Source organism: Carettochelys insculpta, chromosome 2 (assembly GCF_033958435.1).
Source record: "Carettochelys insculpta isolate YL-2023 chromosome 2, ASM3395843v1, whole genome shotgun sequence".
NCBI lineage: Eukaryota > Metazoa > Chordata > Testudines > Carettochelyidae > Carettochelys > Carettochelys insculpta.
The window spans coordinates 21,037,448-21,055,802 of NC_134138.1; the positions used below are offsets into that span (position 1 = coordinate 21,037,448).

The 18,355-nt window shown below is 40.9% G+C and overlaps 1 protein-coding gene across 1 annotated transcript in view; it reads left to right on the forward strand.

Annotated features, from left to right (window-relative positions):
* The window catches only part of ADCY8 (adenylate cyclase 8), a 218,256-nt gene extending 200,638 nt beyond the window's left edge, over positions 1-17,618 (forward strand). Inside the window, exons 14-18 of the mRNA XM_074985614.1 lie at positions 4,134-4,292; positions 6,936-7,082; positions 13,503-13,595; positions 14,500-14,614; positions 17,074-17,618. Coding sequence (XP_074841715.1) covers positions 4,134-4,292; positions 6,936-7,082; positions 13,503-13,595; positions 14,500-14,614; positions 17,074-17,561 — 1,002 coding nt within the window. The 3' untranslated portion in view covers positions 17,562-17,618. The remainder of the gene's footprint in view (positions 1-4,133; positions 4,293-6,935; positions 7,083-13,502; positions 13,596-14,499; positions 14,615-17,073) is intronic.
* The last annotated feature ends 737 nt before the right edge of the window (positions 17,619-18,355 follow it).

An 18,355-nucleotide genomic window follows, 5' to 3' on the forward strand; every position in this document is an offset into this window, starting at 1 on the left:
GATTGATAAGAGAAGTAAAGGGACCACAAATAAATGCAAGGATAGTTCATTTAAGGAAAATAAGGAGATTCTAACAAAACAAAGACATTGGTGCATTACTAGATGGAAATATTATAGCAATCATAATAACACAGAAAACACAGAAGTGTTCAATATTTTTGTTCTGCATTGTGAAAGACAAATGTTATCATCATATTACGATACCCCTCTTCCCTTTCCGTGAGTATCTCAGGAGGCTGTTACACATAAGGTACAAAAATTAGACTTTTTAAATCAGCAGGTCTGGGTAATTTGCACCTATAAGATTTAAAAGAGCTGGCCAAGGAGTATGTTGATTTTATTGTTGATTTTTAGTAAGCCTTTGATCACCAGGGAAATTCCAGAAAACCGGAAGAAAGTTAGTGTGCCCATATTTATAAAGGGTAAATGTGATGAGCAGGGTAAGTACAGGCTTATGAGTCTGACACTGATCCTGTGCAACACAGTAATTAAGCAAATGCTTATGAGAGAATTAAGGAAGGTTAATGTAATTATGCCAGCCAGCAAGGGTTTATAGAAAATAGATCCTGGCAAACTAAAGCTATATCTATACTAGACATAGAAGTTGACTGCTGACATGCAATTTTAGCTACGCCATTGCGTAGCTAAAATCAACTTATCAGCCGTCAGCTACAATGGCTGCCTACAAGGAAGGTTGATGGGAGCTTTTCTTTTGTCGACTTTCCTTAATCTTCACTGCTTGTAAGGAGGTCTGGGGCAGACTTTAACCCCAGAAAGTGCTGTATTGCACATGCGCGAAACAAAACTATGAAAGATCAACCCTGAGTGGGTTGATCTTCTGCAGTAGTGTGGCTTTAGCCTAACTTGATATTTTTTTCTAATGAGGTTACAATCTTGGTTGACAAAGGTTAGAATGTCGATGTTATATATTCAGTCCTAATTAAGGCATTTAACTCAGTACCATATGACATTTTAACTAAAAAAATAGAATGATTTAGAATTAACATGGCACACATTAAATGGATTAATATCGAACTAACTGATAAGTCTCAAAATGTAAATGTAAACAGGGAGTCATCATTGAACAAGTCCCATGGTGACCTGTTCTTGACCCTCTGCTATTTAGCATGTTTAGGAATGACTTGGAAGAAAACATAAAATCATCGTGGATTAAGTTTGCAAAGAATACACAGTAGCCGTGTCTACACGTGCACGCTACTTCGAAGTAGCGGCACTAACTTCGAAATAGCGCCCGTCACGGCTACACGCGCCGGGCGCTATTTCGAAGTTAACTTCGACGTTAGGCAGCGAGACGTCGAAGTCGCTAACCCTATGAGAGGATAGGAATAGCGCCCTACTTCGACGTTCAACGTCGAAGTAGGGACCGTGTAGTCGTTGCGCGTCCCGCAACTTCGAAATAGCGGGGTCCGCCATGGCAGTCATCAGCTGAGGGGTTGAGAGATGCTCTCTCTCCAGCCCCTGCGGGGCTCTATGGTCACCGTGGACAGCAGCCCTTAGCCCAGGGCTTCTGGCTGCTGCTGCGGCAGCTGGGGATCCATGCTGCAGGCACAGGGTCTGCAACCAGTTGTCGGCTCTGTGGATCTCGTGTTGTTTAGTGCAACTGTGTCTGGGAGGGGCCCTTTAAGGGAGCAGCTTGCTGTTGAGTCCGCCCTGTGACCCTGTCTGCAGCTGTGCCTGGCACCCTTATTTCGATGTGTGCTACTTTGGCGTGTAGACGTTCCCTCGCAGCGCCTATTTAGATGTGGTGCTGCGCAACGTCGAAGTTGAACATCGACGTTGGCAGCCCTGGAGGACGTGTAGGCGTTACTCATCGAAATAGCCTATTTCGATGTTGGCTTCACGTGTAGACGTAGCCAGTGTGGGCTAGAGTAAATAATGAAGAGGACAGGTCACCCATATAGAGCAATCTAGGTGTCACGGTAAGCCAGGCATAAGCAAACCCCATTTGTTGTAATGTGGGTAAACGTAAATGTGGACCTCTAGGAACAACAGATACAGGCCATAGTCACTGGATGGGGGCATCTGCCCTGGGAAGCAGCGACTGAATTAGATGTGTCAGTGACAGTGGAAAATCAGTTGAATGTGAGCTCCCAATGTGATGATGTGGTTAAACAAACTAATGAGGTCCTGGGATGCCTGAAGAGGGAATCTCAGGTAAGAGTCGAGCGAATATGTCATTTTAGTATTTGGTGCTGGTGCCACCACTGCATCCAGTTCTGATGCCTTGTGCCAGAGTACTAAAGGTCAATCAATGGGTCAGCATTGTGTTTAGAGTGTTTCCCCACGGCCAGTTGATTGAGGAAAGAGGGATGAATTAATTAGTCCATAAAAGACAGAAAGAAAGTGCTATAGAGGGAGGGAGAACAGGCCCCACGAACCAGACTGAAGAAGATCTCAAGGAAGAGAGCTCTCATTTCCTTCCAGGGACCTGATAAAAAAAATCTGAAGGTCAAAGAGATTCAGATTCTTGTGTAGCACTCTAAAGGTGTGAATGGAGGGCACTTGAATAAATGATCCTGAATTTATCATAAAAGAAGGGAGTCTGAGCAATTCCTGGGGTGGCCACAGATAGCAGTGGAGGGACTTGCACCCCACAGTTGAACAAGGATGTTGATCAATTGGTGATGATTCAGAAGAGAGCCACAAAAATAATGGAAGGATTAGAAACCATGCTTTACAGTGACAAAACCAAGGAATTCAGTCTAGTTATCTTAACAAAGAGAAGATTAAAAGATGGCTTGATTACAGTCTGTAGGTTCAAATATTTGGTAATCTCTTCATTCTAGCATAAAATACTATAATATGATCCAGTATTAGCTAGGCAAATTCAGACTGGAAAGAGGTGTAAACTTTTACCAATGTGAGGGATTAACCATCAGTGGAACAATTTACTTAAAGTCAAGTTGAATTATCCATCACTGGTAATTTTACAATCAAAATTGGACCTTTTTTTCCTGGGAATTATTTTGGGAAAGTTCAGTGCCATAAAATGAACACAATGGTACCTTCCGGCCTTGGAATCTATTATAATCTAAAGCCCCATGTAATTTCTCCAAATCAAGGGCAGGGGAGGGGGCTGAACACTCTCATACTGGGATGCTGCTTGCTCTGCTTGCCCTTCCCTTCAGAGAGCGAGGGGAAGTACAGAACTTGCATCACTCCTTCCTCTGCCCCCTCCCCTCACCAGCCAGAATGCAAGCTGTGTGCTTTCCTTTCACTCCCTGATAGTGAGAGGAAGGGAAAGAAGACCAAGCAGCATCCCAGTATGACAGGTTTGATACCCCCAACACCATCCCAAAATGGCACGCTGGCTCCAAATTTACCAGAGGATCTCATTACAATCAAATATAAGGTGATTCTGGGCCTTTTTCCTGGTGAAGTAGATTCAAATCAAATGATAAATAGCAATTTTGCAACTTTTGGAACCAGAATGCAATATGAACAGAATGACAGATAATTGTATAGCCACAGGACAATGTGTATGCTTCCATTATCATATGTAAGACCAAAAGCAAATGTCTATTTATCCTAGCTGCAGAAACAGCTCACTTCAGGCGTCTCAAACTTCAAAGCCCCTCTTGGAGTATGTTGAGCTTTTCAGACTTCCTTTCACTGAGGAAAGAGTGCTTGTCCTTGAGAAGTAAATTGCCTCTCTTTGCAGAATATCCTTATCCAGCTTTGCTGTGGTTTTCTGTGACATTTTAGTTGAAAACAATCATAAAAAGATGAAGATATTTTCTGATTCAGGAGCTGGAAGCGTATGTTGTTAACCTAACTATCTGTTTGGTTACTTTATCTCAAGTCTGACCCTATAATATTTTTTTTAGTAATGCCAACGTGTCCTAAGGAAAATATAACTTATTGACATGTTCCAACCACTGAATGTAAGAGACAAATGTGATTAATGTTATTGGGACCTAGATTCCTTTGTGATTCTCATTATACATGACAAAGTGCTGATAGTTGTTGGCAGGAGAAAGCAAATTATTTAGGATTCATTATACTGGTGTCTACAGCACTGAAGTAATTTAGATATAGCAACCGACTTCCATGATTACAATCCAATGTCTGTGGCTATCTCATCAGACTTAATGTTTGCCTTTCTTCTATAGCTTGAATACACAGCAAGGCTGGACTTTCTGTGGCGTGTTCAAGCAAAAGAAGAAATCAATGAAATGAAGGAATTAAGGGAACACAATGAAAATATGCTACGAAATATTCTGCCAAGCCATGTTGCTCGTCACTTCCTGGAGAAGGATCGAGATAATGAAGTACATGACTGTTTATTTCTGATATCTTTTTCCCTAACAGGCAAAAGAAAAAAGGGGTTCTTTAGGATGCTGCTACAATTTATAAGCTGTTTCCTCTAGCTTACCTTATGTATTACATGCATAAAATGTTAGAAGACCACTAATGTTGCAAAGTCAAACCCTCAAAAGATAGGAAATGCCAAAATTAACTAATGCCTGTACAAACTTCACGCTCTCCCCTTATGCATGTGCACAATGAGTGTTGTTCAACATCACACAGGAATAGTAAGAGAGAAGTAGCCATGTTAGTCTGTACTCCAAAAAAACAAAGCAGCAGGAATGTAGCACTTTGAAGAATAACAAAATGATTTATTCGGTGATGAGCTTTCATGGGACAGACCCACTACATCAAATCAATTTCATTTCCAATACAGACTGTACTTATAAACGTCAGTCTGTATTGGAAATGAAATTGATCAGATAAAGTGGGTGTGTCCCACAAAAGCTCATCACCGAATAAATCATTTTGTTAGTCTTCAAATTGCTACATTTCTGCTGCTTTGTTTTATCACACAGGAAGTTTGCAGCAGAGTCAGGAACAGCACCCAGCTCTCCTGGGCTCCAGGCTAGCCCCTAAATCCAAGAGAACATTCTTTCTCTTCTTATAGCCTGTGCTTCATTTACTTATTTATTCATTCATTTATTCATCCTGTCCATTCAACGAAACAGGGTTGTTTAGAACAGACACCATCTAATTAAAGATTGCATCTTAATGGGCCTCCACAAACTTAAACATATGCTAAGAATCAGAATGAATACAGAGCTAGACTGAACAGGCCCATAAGCCAGAATGCACAGGTAACAACAGCTACGGATAGGGAAGATTTGAAGATCATTGATGGAGATCTCAGGTGGATTTACTTAAGAGATGAAGGAAGTCTGAAAAAAAAGGGGGTGAGAAACTTAGTCTGAAAGTGAAGTGACCAGGAATACATCAAATGCTCACAGTGACATTTGTACAAACCAAGCTATGTGTGTTCTGAAACATGATGGAAATCAGGGTGGGGACTGGAGATATACAAGATCTTTGAACTGAGCATCAGGAACCATGAGTAATTCTAGAATAGTTCTAGAATCAAGGTACCAATGAATGGCTCTAGAATTAAGGTACCAAAAATGTAAATGAAATGAGTTCAGAATCCTGTTTGTCAGATGGTACTTTTTTGAAAACAGATGTAACTAACAAAAACAGGTGTTATAGGACAAGCCCCCATATTTTTTCCCTAAAATTTAATGCTTTAAAGCATCAGCCAGGAAAAGATGGAATCATTTTAGAAGTTACACATTTGGAAGCTAAAAAGTTTAGTTTCTTGGGGAGTTTCCTACTTTGCATGTGTGAAAGTGCTCAGAAAACACAGTGTTATTCTGCGACAATGAAGGTGTGCACATGCAGCTGACAGAAAGACAGCCTGAGCAAAGCACTTTTTTTAGAGTGAAATGAACACTAGTTCCAGGCCCCGCTCTCTATCGACAGTCATGAATATATTTTTTGTCATGAATATAATCTGGCTACTGGGAGAGCAGATGCTCCATCCTACTGAACCATTGTGATATCACATACATTCACACACACATTCAGTGAGGAAATAATTTTCAAATGAAGCATTGAAACCAGATGCCCAACAGGTCAATGCCACTGCATTCAATACAGTTGCAGTTGTATTTTTTTCAGATGTCACCTCTGCTTTTTGCAAGTCAATTTCCTGGAGTGATTATACCTGGAGAGGATATGAATGAGCTGGCTGGTATTAACATCTGGAAAATTACTGTGTGATCAATCCCATCATTCATGTCTGGCTATTAACTTAATTCTTCTGCTCTCAAAAAATGACTCCACAGATGTGTAGTTTAAGCACTCTCGTGGATTTATTTTTTCTCTCCCAATGCTTTCTACCAAAAATAGAATAACAGAGCAACTGAAAGCTCTGCCAGTTGGTTTTATGTACAGTACTTGGTTGCATATGCAGCACTGGTATATATGTGTGTATCTTCACACACACACATTCATTTATATACTCTTTCTTCTCTTATAATTAGGGCCCCAGCCTCCAGTCTACGCACTTCATCTAGAACAGAAATCAAGAATCTTGATTACTTCCCCCAATTCTTATCATTAGACAGCACTACTCGCGCTGAAACAGGTTTACAAATGATGGGATTTTTCCAATAATAAACATCAGGTTCTTTGTATTTGTTTTTAGGTATTTGTGCGTTTCAGGCGCACATTTCCAGCTTTTCTCAACAACCACAAGGGCTGGAAAGGTTCTTCTTTTCTATCAAAGATGAAATTCTTATGTGACCACATGACTCAAGCTGATGAGGATTTAAGAAAAGCAGCCACTGTTACAATATACTCAGGATAAAATTGCAAGTGTCTGCAACACTCTTAGCAACCTCTGCGCAGGGACTTCAGCTAGCCAATAGAACCCAGAAATGCCCATGTCCAGAGTTGCATATTGATTTCATCATACAACATACATTATGTTGTTCTTCAAAAGATGGTGACTTTGTTGTGAAGTGCAGACAATGAATTGCCACAACTCCACATTCCCTATGGGATAAATTTCCACTCCAACTTGCTATTCTTTCTTATTATTCCTTTAGGAGTTATACTCTCAGTCCTATGATGCTGTTGGAGTGATGTTTGCTTCCATCCCTGGATTTGCTGATTTTTATTCTCAAACTGAAATGAATAACCAAGGAGTGGAATGTCTCCGTTTGCTGAATGAAATCATTGCAGACTTTGATGAGGTAATACCAGCTAGTAGAGAAGGGGACTTCATGGACTTTAAATGATGAACACCCACGTCTGCATATCTGACATTTCATTAATCACATCTATTATGTCCCTGTGATAATTGTATCTACTCTTTACTGTAATTGCTATCTAAGTTTTCTCTTTTCCTTTGCCAAAATTGCCAAATACTGATATTAATTATGCTGGTAAAGTGAAGACTGAAATTAGTGGAGTGACTTGGATTTACACCTGTGTGAGTCCAATTAGAATCTCTTCCAGTACATCTAGATCAGTGGTTCTCAGCCTTTTCACTAGTGTAGAACCCCAGTCAGTTCCCAAACCATTCACGGATCCCCATAAAAGACAATTCTAACTACTATGTACATTTCATTAAATGAAAAGGGAAACCACAACATAGATTTTTGAACAGCAATGAATAACATTATTGAAAGATATTTAATTTAAAAATAATAACTGACTGAACTTTACAATGTATTTAAATGTATTTAATGTATTTATTTTCTAGGATCCTTTTTCTTTATCCTTTTTTTTTCCACAGAGCCCCTGCAATTCCCTCATGGACCCCCAGGGGTCTGCAGACCCCACAATGGGGACCACTGGTCTAGATAATATAGCTATAGTCTGTACTTTGGTACTGATGGTTAAAGGGAACGAAGTCTTCTATGGTAGTTTTGGGAAAGATGTGGTCCAGATATGGGAAGTACAGGACATTGTTTTGAAGGCAATTGATTGATGGACTTAAGGAGTATGAATAGTGTCAAATCACATCTCCAGAGTCTTAAGAAAAGATGGTATATGAGGAATGGAGAAATGTCGAGTGCTGGCCTGATCAGATAGGGAGGGAATAGGTTTAGATATATGAAACTAAACTAAGTTTCATGATGTTGCTAACAATCTGTGAGGAAAGGACTTAAAGGGCTATATTAAGGCAACATTTCCTCAGGAAGGACAATCATGTTTGATTTCAGAATGAACACCAAGGGAGATAAGATAAACAAGAAGAGAGAAGACAGCCAAGCACAAACCTCTAAGCTTAATGGCAGAGATGTAACCATTGACAAAAGAGTAGCAGCTGGATATCAGACAGAGACCAGGGAGGAAGTTGTCCAAATGCATTGCTAACTCTGCCAATCAATTAATAGGGATGTCAAGACAGATGTTGTCAAATTCTGCACTGCGGTCAGGGAGGATGAGAAGAGAAAAGGAACAAAGGCTAGACCTGAGAAGATGTTTGAGCCTATGCAGAAAGACAGGTTAAGAACTGTGAAGCTTCTGGAAGCCAGAGTGAAAACTACCAAGGAGAGAGATAGCCAACCTGGGGGCTACGAACAAGTTTCAGTAGGTTGCGACCCCTTTGCCCTTCACATTTCATTAAATGTCAGCAGTTCTAGATCCCAGCTAGATGGGAGAGACTCCTGCTTCTAGTGTAGAAAAGCTGAAGCACCATTGATAGCTTTGCTTTTGGGAAAGCAAACTAGAGAGCTACAGAAGTTTAATGAATTTATCCTCATATTGCCTCTGTGCCAGAAGTGTGATTATCCAGATGTTATAGATTGGGAACTGAGGTGCACAAATGCAAACCCAGGACCATCAACCTCTTCTCCTAGAGTATCATGAGAGGGAGACTGGTGGTGGGTACATCTTGGATTTTGACTCTCAGGTGCCTGCTGACTATAACCCCATGGATAAAGAGGTGTATGAGGGGAAGAGACTGAGGATATGTTCACAGAACTAGATGGGACAGAGGAATTTCTGCAGAGAGGTAGAGGTGGTCAGGGAAGAATAAAGAGGCACAGTCTGGTTTCCCTGTGTAACATAATTATATTTCAGATATCATTGCTACTTAACAAGCTTTGCTGCCATCTAGGTTACTGCAATACTATCTGTGCAGATATGCATATAAAGCTCACGCCCAGCAGTCACCATATGTTTATTAATAATTTTGTTTTTCTGTGTAGATCCAATTTAAAACTTGATGTCTCAAAGTTAATGCAAAGTTTATGCTTTGAATTAATTTTAAGAAGTCCCATTATTTGTGCGTGCAATCTTGGCAGAATAATCACATTGCTATATCTGTGATCACTAAGGCATCTCTGTTACCAAGAGTATTAATGTTATCTTGCGTTTAATTCCCCAACACTTACTCTTTCATTAATAAAGAGCCTATTGAGGGACTATGTTAAACCTCAGACATGTCTGGTTTTCATATGAACATTGAATGAAATAATGTGATCCCTTGCTGCCTAGTAACCTATTCGTAGTGTGGAGATGCAGTTTGTTTATTCCAGTTAAACTCTGGTCTCACGTTCAGCAGCTTAAAAGGAAGCAAATAGAAGAAAAGAGAAGAGTTAGTGGTCATGCACAGGAAAAAGGGATAGAATAAGAGGAGTGAACAAAAGGTACTGCCAAAAGACAGATAAGTCATTAAATGTCCCACTTTCAGCTGTGCAGCATCTCCTAGCTGAAAGTCTGCTGATGAAGTTTTCTGACAAATATTGATTTAAGGTGGAGGGGACCCACCCCTGTTGTGCATGGTGCTTCCTTATCGGTATTTCATCCTGATCCCCAGTTGCAGACCCGTGAGTCATGTCTGGGTGCACAGCTTGTAAGCAGCACAGTTAGCGTTGGGAAAATGCTGCTTTTCAGCATCACATATAGAAAGACTGTGGGAAAACAACTGCTGTACTCCACACCTGTTATGCTGTAGAAGGTGATTAGGACAAAATGGTGACATTTTAGGCAATGTTTCTGCACCCTGCATATATTCAGAATCGAAGCTGCTGACTTCAGTGACCAACATTTATTGTGACTGCTTATTATTCTGGTTTGTCCCAGTCAGTGCCAGCACAGCTGAGAGAGAGATGGATTCCTTGCTGTTAGAAATTCTGCAACTGGAATGTAGCTGTCCTGGGTGATGGCATGGGAGCCAGAACAAATCCAGTTTGCCTTCCAGATCCTAGCTTGAGATTACAGGCCTGGCAGATGGAGAGGAACAAATTAATTACTGCACGATAACAAACCATTCTTTGATGAGTTTGAGATCAGCGCTCGCATTTGCAACTGCCTAGGCAGACGGGCTTTTCTGTTGATATTTCTTTCCCACCTCATCAGGTTTAGAGCTGCATAAAGGAACATCCTGTCCTGAACCTTTCTCTTTGTATGTTGATAGGACAATATAATTATCTTCCTTAACACACCAATAGGCGTCTTCTCAATGTCCTTCTGCATTGTCCTCTTTACTATGCATTCTCTGGCAGAAGAGAATGAAGGAAGGGAGGTTAGAGCATTAGTAGTGAAAATCCTATTCTGGATTCATGCCATCACTGCATGTTCACTTTAAAGTCACGGGCTGTGGCTGTGATGTAAGCCACCTCGGTGGCCACTGGAGCAGTCTAACCCAGAGGAGTGGTGTGCAGCAGGAGAACTCCACTGCATGCAGACAGTCTGAGGAAGCCAGTCTCAAAAACTGAGATGAGTGTTGATTGCTTTATAACTTGGCAAAGGGGACTGTTAGGGTCTAGACCTAGCCTTCCGTCCCCTTTGTAGTAGATCTATTATGAGTAGTAAAAAACAAACACAAGACTTCTCTGGCTGAATTTCAGCTATTTTGTGCTTCCTGTGCTTCTGGGAAGCTGCGTGATACCTCAGAGAGTCACAGGCCCTCCCTTCTACCCCCTTTGTCCTGGGGGGAAATAACCTACACTGTGGAGAATGAATTCAAGATTGCCCATTCCCTAACCCTCTCCTTCAGCTCCCCACACTCCTACATTGGTCAGCAAAGCAGTGGCCTGATGAAGACCCACACAGAGGATTCACAGGGATGTAGAGTCAGGTATCTAATTACCGCTTCCACCCTTGTACAGCCACCTAACGCCAGGCCAGAGCCTGGAACTTCTTATCTCCAGAGTTCCAAACTCTGTTAACCTTCAGAATCTGCTGTCAGGTCTGTGTAATTCTTCAGGCTCCTCCTAGGTGGGCAAGCCAGGAGGTGTAGACTTCTGGATTGCCATGGGGACTCTTTCAGTCTGACAATCAAAACAAAAAGCAGTCAAGTAGCACTTTAAAGACTAGCAAAATAATTTATTAGGTGAGCTTTCGTGGGACAGACCCACTTCTTCAGACCTATGGTGCTTCTTCAGATGGTCTGAAGAAGTGGGTCTGTCCCACGAAAGCTCACCTAATAAATTATTTTGCTAGTCTTTAAAGTGCTACTTAACTGCTTTTTGTTTTGATAGTATATAGACTAGCGTGACTCCCTCTCTGTTACTATTCAGTCTGACAATGTGTGATTTGAGAATGCAATTAGATGTGATCTATTTCATACATGTGCTCAGAGGCACCAACAGGTATATTTACTACATAGACCCTGTACTGACTTTCTGGAGCACCATTCTTCAGAGTCCAAGGTGAATATTATTATAATTATTGGATGTATCGCAGAAGCCACCCCTATGCCCAAACCCCCATTGTTTTGAATGCTGCGCAGACACACACATAGACACGGCCCCTGCCCTGCAAATTGCAGTTCTAAGGCAATTTATTTCTGATACTTGATAGTCTATTGAATTGGTTTAGTCCAAGATGCTTACCACCTTGGTATCTTGGTACTGTATTATTGCTTGTGTTGGTATTTTAATAAGGGCTTTCTACTTTACAGAGCATTTTTCCTTTCCCTTTGCCCTGCCGTGATTTATGCAATGTTTATTTTTTCAATCTTTTGCCGTAGCAGTTGTTATGCTGTCACAAACATAATTTATGATTTAACTGCAGAATCGCATTTTCACACTTCACTGATTAAACTGTACTTGCATAATATGCCCAGGTGCATGCAACTGTATAATACTGTGTGTATACAGTTGAGGACTAATCTTGCATTCTTTGCATGATCACTAATGTCCCACTGACCTTGGCTGGGTAAAGAATGTGGGAGCAAGCCCTTAATGGATCTGGGGGCCCAAGGGAGGTGTTAGTGTTAGAAAATGTCCCCTAAACTTCCTGAGAAAATTATAGACGATATTAAGGAAAAAAACAGAACTGCATGTATTTGAATATTGTTTCACAGTTTTAAAATCCATCTTTATATGATGCCACAGAGCAGAAACTCCAAAAGAAAGCATTGTTTTAGACAGAGAAGGAATCAGCTGATAACTAGGATAGAGCTGAAATGTAAGGGTATTTAAAATAGTAGAAGAGGAAAAAGAAGGTCACTTGAGCTCTATCTCTATAAACAATCTAAGAGCCAATGATTTCTTTTCTTCTGAAAAGAGCACAGTTATTTGCGTGTTTTTTAAATTACTGAGCTGCTCACTGCTGTTTATAAAATCCTCCTTGAAGCTGAGAATGAAATCTCTTCCTTTACCTAAATTGCTTTCCCCCAATGCCTTCCTGCACTGATCTGCTGCCATCAGATTGCTCATGCAGGCTGCATTCCAGACAGTGATGCCTTTCTTTAAGATTGGATCTGCTGACTTTTGGGCAGGGCAAGACCATAAGTGGCTTTGCAAGCAGACAGAAGAAAACAAAAGCAGATTAGATGTTGGTGTTCGTGTAGCTGGAAGGACCATTCCATTCCCTGCACAGGATGCAAAGCATCATTTCATCAGAGAGTGATGGTGTGATTTCCCTAAGCAAGATGTTTGCAAGACACCAGATTCTTGACTTGCATACAGGGCCCTTAGTTTGATGGAAGGACATTTGTGATAAGCCACTGGTAGGCACCTTGCTTTGAATGAAGTAATTCCTTTAACTTTTAATTCATTTGAACCTTGCATGCATGAACTGGAAGAACTTTGCATAGTGGTGGATAGTAAAAAAGTGTTAATTTTTTGCCTGATAAGAGAGAACTCTTCTTTAGGATTTAAGATTTTGTAACATTTTGGAGTGCTGGTTGCTGTTTTTTCCAGCATGCTTGTACTGAATTTGTGTGTGTGTGTGTGCACATGTGCGCACACAATGGAACTGCAGCAATTGCCTGAATTTAAAATAGAGTTCAGTGTGTGTGTTCGGTACTATCCATAATAGGATGTTCCAAGCAGCCCTACAGGGCACAGCAGGGTTTAGCTGAATGTTTTTTGTGAGTACCAACCATAGAAACATTAAAAGCTTTAAGCTCGTTGTACAAAGAAGTTCAAGTGAACCGTGTGCCATTGTCAATTATACAAGATGAGCTACCAAATTAGATCTTCCTTACAACAAATTGTGAGAATAATTGAGAACAACAAGAAGTCCCTGTGGCACCTTATAGACTAACAGATATTTTGGAGCATCAGCTTTCATGGGCAAAGACCCGCTTCATCAGAGCTACAGACTAACACGGCTACCTCTCTTTGATACTTGCGAGAATAATTATTAGCTTACAATTGAACTCTACTGCAGGTTCAAGAGGTAATAGCCTTTTGTTTCATTTCCATTAGTTACTAGGTGAAGAAAGATTTCAAGACATTGAAAAAATTAAAACCATTGGCAGCACATACATGGCTGTGTCAGGATTATCACCTGAAAAACAGGTAAGGAACTAAATCAATCTTTTTAAAACAAGCAGAGCTGTCAGAGCGATGTTCTTCATCCATTCCTGCAAAGTGAAGGATACTAATGACATTTTAAGATGGGCACAGGGTGATATTTACTAGAAGAAAATAGATATAGGTTGAACCTCTCTAATCTGGCACTCTCTCGTCTGGCAACATCTGTAATCTGGCATGATTTTAGTTACCCAAATGACCACTTACCATGGGTGTGGCCAAGTTTCCTGTGGTGCCATAGAGTTTGTTTACAGCCCCCAGTCCTGGCTCTCAGTGTTCTGTACTCTTATTTTAGTTCTAATTTAACCCTAAAATGTTTTCTAAGAGCCCAGTAAGCAGTTGAAGTTCTGGTAATGCTGCTAGACAATATTGCCCTCCCATGCTCCAACAAATTCTCTTGTCCAGCACTGGTCAGGTCCTGAGGTTCAACCTGTAGGTGGAACATCTAGCAAATGGTAATTACACTTGCTCTTGAAGAATTCTCTCTCTTTCTCTTTCACTCTCCACACTGTTTTTCTCCTTATTTCTCTGACTCCTGTTCTCACAGCTTTTCTTCCTTCTGGCTTTCCTTACCCCTTTCTGCCTTAGCTTTATCCCCTAAAATTCCTCCTCCTGCTTATTCCCGTAATTACCCATCAAACTCCTATCTCAAGGAAAGCATCTGCAATATTTCACATCAAAGCTTCTCTGTGCTGAAATGTGTAAGCAGTGCACCATAAATGGAATATATTACCTCTCCATTAACAGTGAACCACCTCACTGAGATTTAATAGAGTGTGATGAAATTGGTCTTGTGAATTATGATTTCACATGCTTAATTCCAGGGAGACAGCTGTTTTATGGCAAATGCAAAACACATATAATGTATTCTGTTTTAATTCACTCTTAGCAATGTGAAGACAAATGGGGGCATTTATGTGCTCTGGCGGACTTTTCCATAGCTTTGAATGAAAGTATACAGGAGATCAACAAGCATTCATTCAACAACTTTGAGCTCCGCATCGGTAAGTACAGTGCAAGCATTTGAAATACAATGGGTTGTGGTTTTCCAGGCATGCACCCTTTATATATAAGAACGGCCACACTGGGCCTAGCTAGACCAGTGGTTCACCTAGCCCATTATCCTTTCTTTTGACGGTGGCCAATGTCTGACGCTTAAGAGGGAATTCAAAGAACAGGGGAAATATTGAGTGATCCCTCTCCTGTTCTGCAGTCCCAGCTTTTGGCAGTCAGAAGTTTTAGGGATACCTAACATGAGGTTGCATCCTGACCATCTTGCAAAATAGCCATTGATGAACAAATCCTCTAATTCTTTTTTTAACCCAGTTTTACTCCTGATGCTGAGATCCACAGGTTGTACATTGGATAAAAAAGTGCTCCCTTGGTTTTGATTTAAACCTGCTGTCTGTTTCTTACCTTCTGCCTATTGCTATCTGCAATGGCATTATGTATTGATCCTGTGGATGTATGGAACTTCAGTGGCACCAGCTATTTGTCCTCGGTGGTAACAGTGACTTAAAAGTCATAAGCAGGGAGAGAAATCAGACCCTCCAGGTCACAAAATACAGGCACCTACTGCTTAGCCTGAAAGAAAATTTTCTGGTTCTCATTTTATAGTGTTTGTAATCACTTACTGTACAGGTTGTACCTCTGTAGTCCGGCACACTCCCATCCAGCAACATCTGTAATCCAGCATAATTTTTGTTAGCTGGACAACTGCTTATCATGGGTGTGGTCCAGTTTCCTGGGGTTCCAGAAAGTTTGTTTACAGCCACCAGTCCTGGGTCTCAGTGTTCTGTGCTGTTATTTGGCTGTAATTTACCCTTAAATGTCTCCTAAGAGCCCAGCAAGCAGTGAAAGTGTTGGTAATGCTGCTAGACAATATTAATGTCCTGTGATCCAGCAAATTCTCTCGTTTGGCACTGGTCAGGTCCCAAGAATAACAGATTAGTGAGATTCAAACTGTACTAATCATTGGAAGTATCCTGTGTGCTCTTACATGAATGAATCTAACAGACAAGCATCACAATATGAGGGTCTGAGAACTATCGGGAAGCCAGGATCAATTATAGCTAATCCTGGATCTGATACTGACTCTCCTTGGGGCTTGTCTACACTACCTCCCTACTTCGAAGGGAGGATGGTAAGTAGGGTGTCGGGAGATGATTAATGAAGTGCTGCACTGTATCTGCAGCACTTCATTAAGCTAATTCTCCGCCAGGGCAACTCCAAAGCGTTAAACTTCGAAGTTCCGGCTCGTGTGTAGCCGCAGCCAACCTGCCGGTACTTCAAAGTACCTGGGCAACTTTGAAGTCCCTTTACTCCTCAAAATTTTAACACTTCAGAGTTGCCATGGGGAAGAATTAGCTTAAGGAAGTGCTGCAGATGCAGCACAGCACTTCATTACTAATCTCCCGACACCCTACTTACCATCCTCCCTTCGAAGTAGGGAGGTAGTGTAGACACAGCCCTAGTGTCTTTTTTCATTTAATCTGCTGGCCTCGGCTGTTTCTCCTGTGAAATGGAAATGGGAGCAGTAGATTGTTGTTGCTTTGCACAGCAATCTAATTCTACTGCAGGTCTACCAGATCTGTAGGGCCACCAGTGGTTTCGAATTGCTGCCATGGGAAACCTGGCATCCTAGATGAACCCTTGGGATGGGAAATAAAGGCAATGGGCTGCACGTATTGGACACAGCACTAACATACCTGTACCTGACAGCCAGTGGGGGAGAATGCATTACTGGAGAAGCCCAAAAAAATACCCAACAGAAGTGTGATCCATTAGAGATGGCCTTTCCACATCAAGGTTCCACAGATCAGGCAATATGGGGAGACTTGCATTGTCATTCTCCATAATATACCTCATCTGAGAGAAAACACAGCAACGTTCTCCCTAGAGCTGTGTGTCTATCACCTTTCAAACGTACTGAATTCACTTTTAAAGTGGGCACGTAGATCCTTTCAATCTTGCAGTATTACTCCCGGTCTTGAATTTACTAGGGGCGCCTGCAGAACAATTTAAACTTTCACACAATAATACTAAGCTATAAAGAACCAATGAAATTTTTCAGCAATTGCATCATGTTGTTGTGATGTCTTTTCATGGGAAGTAACAATATGATGATATCGTATCTTGAAAGTGTAACACTAGCAAGTATGTCTTGCAGGACAAACTCCTCAAAATGGCAAAATTATTTGGAACAAGGGCTACACCTGACCCCTTGTACAGTATCAAGATAATGCGTAGTTCATTTGTGTCAAGGTGATGCATAATTTACAGATTGCACATGGAAGTTCCAATCTTTTATGTCCTTATTTCTCTTTTTTCTACCCTTTTTCCTAAAACTCAGGAAAAAAGTGTGTCTGAGCAGATTTCTAAAGCATAAGTGGAAACTTAATATTTTGAATGTTCTTGTTTGATTGCCTAATTCTGTTTCCTCTTGATTTTATTTTATTTGTAGGTATTAGTCATGGCTCTGTTGTAGCAGGAGTTATCGGTGCTAAGAAACCCCAATATGATATCTGGGGCAAAACAGTTAATTTAGCTAGTCGAATGGACAGCACAGGTGTAAGTGGCAGAATACAAGTGCCTGAAGAAACGTATCTGATCCTGAAGGACAGGGGATTTGCCTTCGACTATCGAGGAGAGATTTATGTCAAAGGTATCAGCGAACAGGAAGGAAAAATCAAAACATATTTTCTTCTAGGAAGAGTACAACCAAATCCTTTAATCTTACAACCAAGAAAACTGACTGGACAGTATTCCTTAGCAGCTGTTGTATTAGGACTTGTACAGTCTCTTAACAGGCAAAAACAGAAACAAATCCTTAATGAGAACAATAATTCCGGCATCATAAAGGGACATTATAACCGGCGGACTTTGCTAACTTCCAGTGGACCAGAGGCAGTGGCCCAAGCAGAGGGCTCTGACAAAACTGAATTGCCATAATAAGCATTGTTTGTGTTCTTTTTTTAATTTCTTTTATATATAAAGTACATATACAAATAAAAAGGGTTTAATTTTTTTTAGAGAAAGTCTGATTTTTTTTTTGTTTTGTTACAACTTTTGTGCAAAACTAAGTCATTCACGGGTTAGGAAGTCAGTAATGAACTGAGAATCTTTCGTCACTAGGCATTATTTAGTTTGAATGGTCCACTGTAATACCTTAATAAACTAGGTCAGGGTCCCATTGTGCTAGTCACTGTACAAACCTCTGATGAAAGAGAATCCCACCCCAGTAGAATTTAGAATATGAAGAGACCTAATAGACCAAGTGGGGAGGGAACTAAAGCACAGAGAGGGAAAGTGACTTGCCCAAGATCACATAGCAGCATGTGGCACAGACAGTAATTTCACTTAGATCTGCCTGACTTTTAGTCCAGTACTTTAACCACAAGGTTGTCCTTCATCTTTGTGAGCATCACTTCAAGTTCATTCCAACTGTGCAGAATGACCATCTGATGACTCTTTGGAATGGGTGAGATGAACAAGTCTCAGTCTAGTGCACAGAACTCACCCATTGAACTTCTGCTTATAGATTTGGAGGCCAGAAGGGATAATGGTGATCACTTAGTCTGACCTGTTGTACATCACAGGCCACAGAACATCACCCACTCACCACTCCTGTAATAGACCCATAAACTCCGTATGAGATAGTGAAGTCCTCAAACCTTGATTTAAAGACTTCTAGTTACAGAGAAACCACCATCTACTCTAGTGGAAACCAGCATGTGACCTTTCCC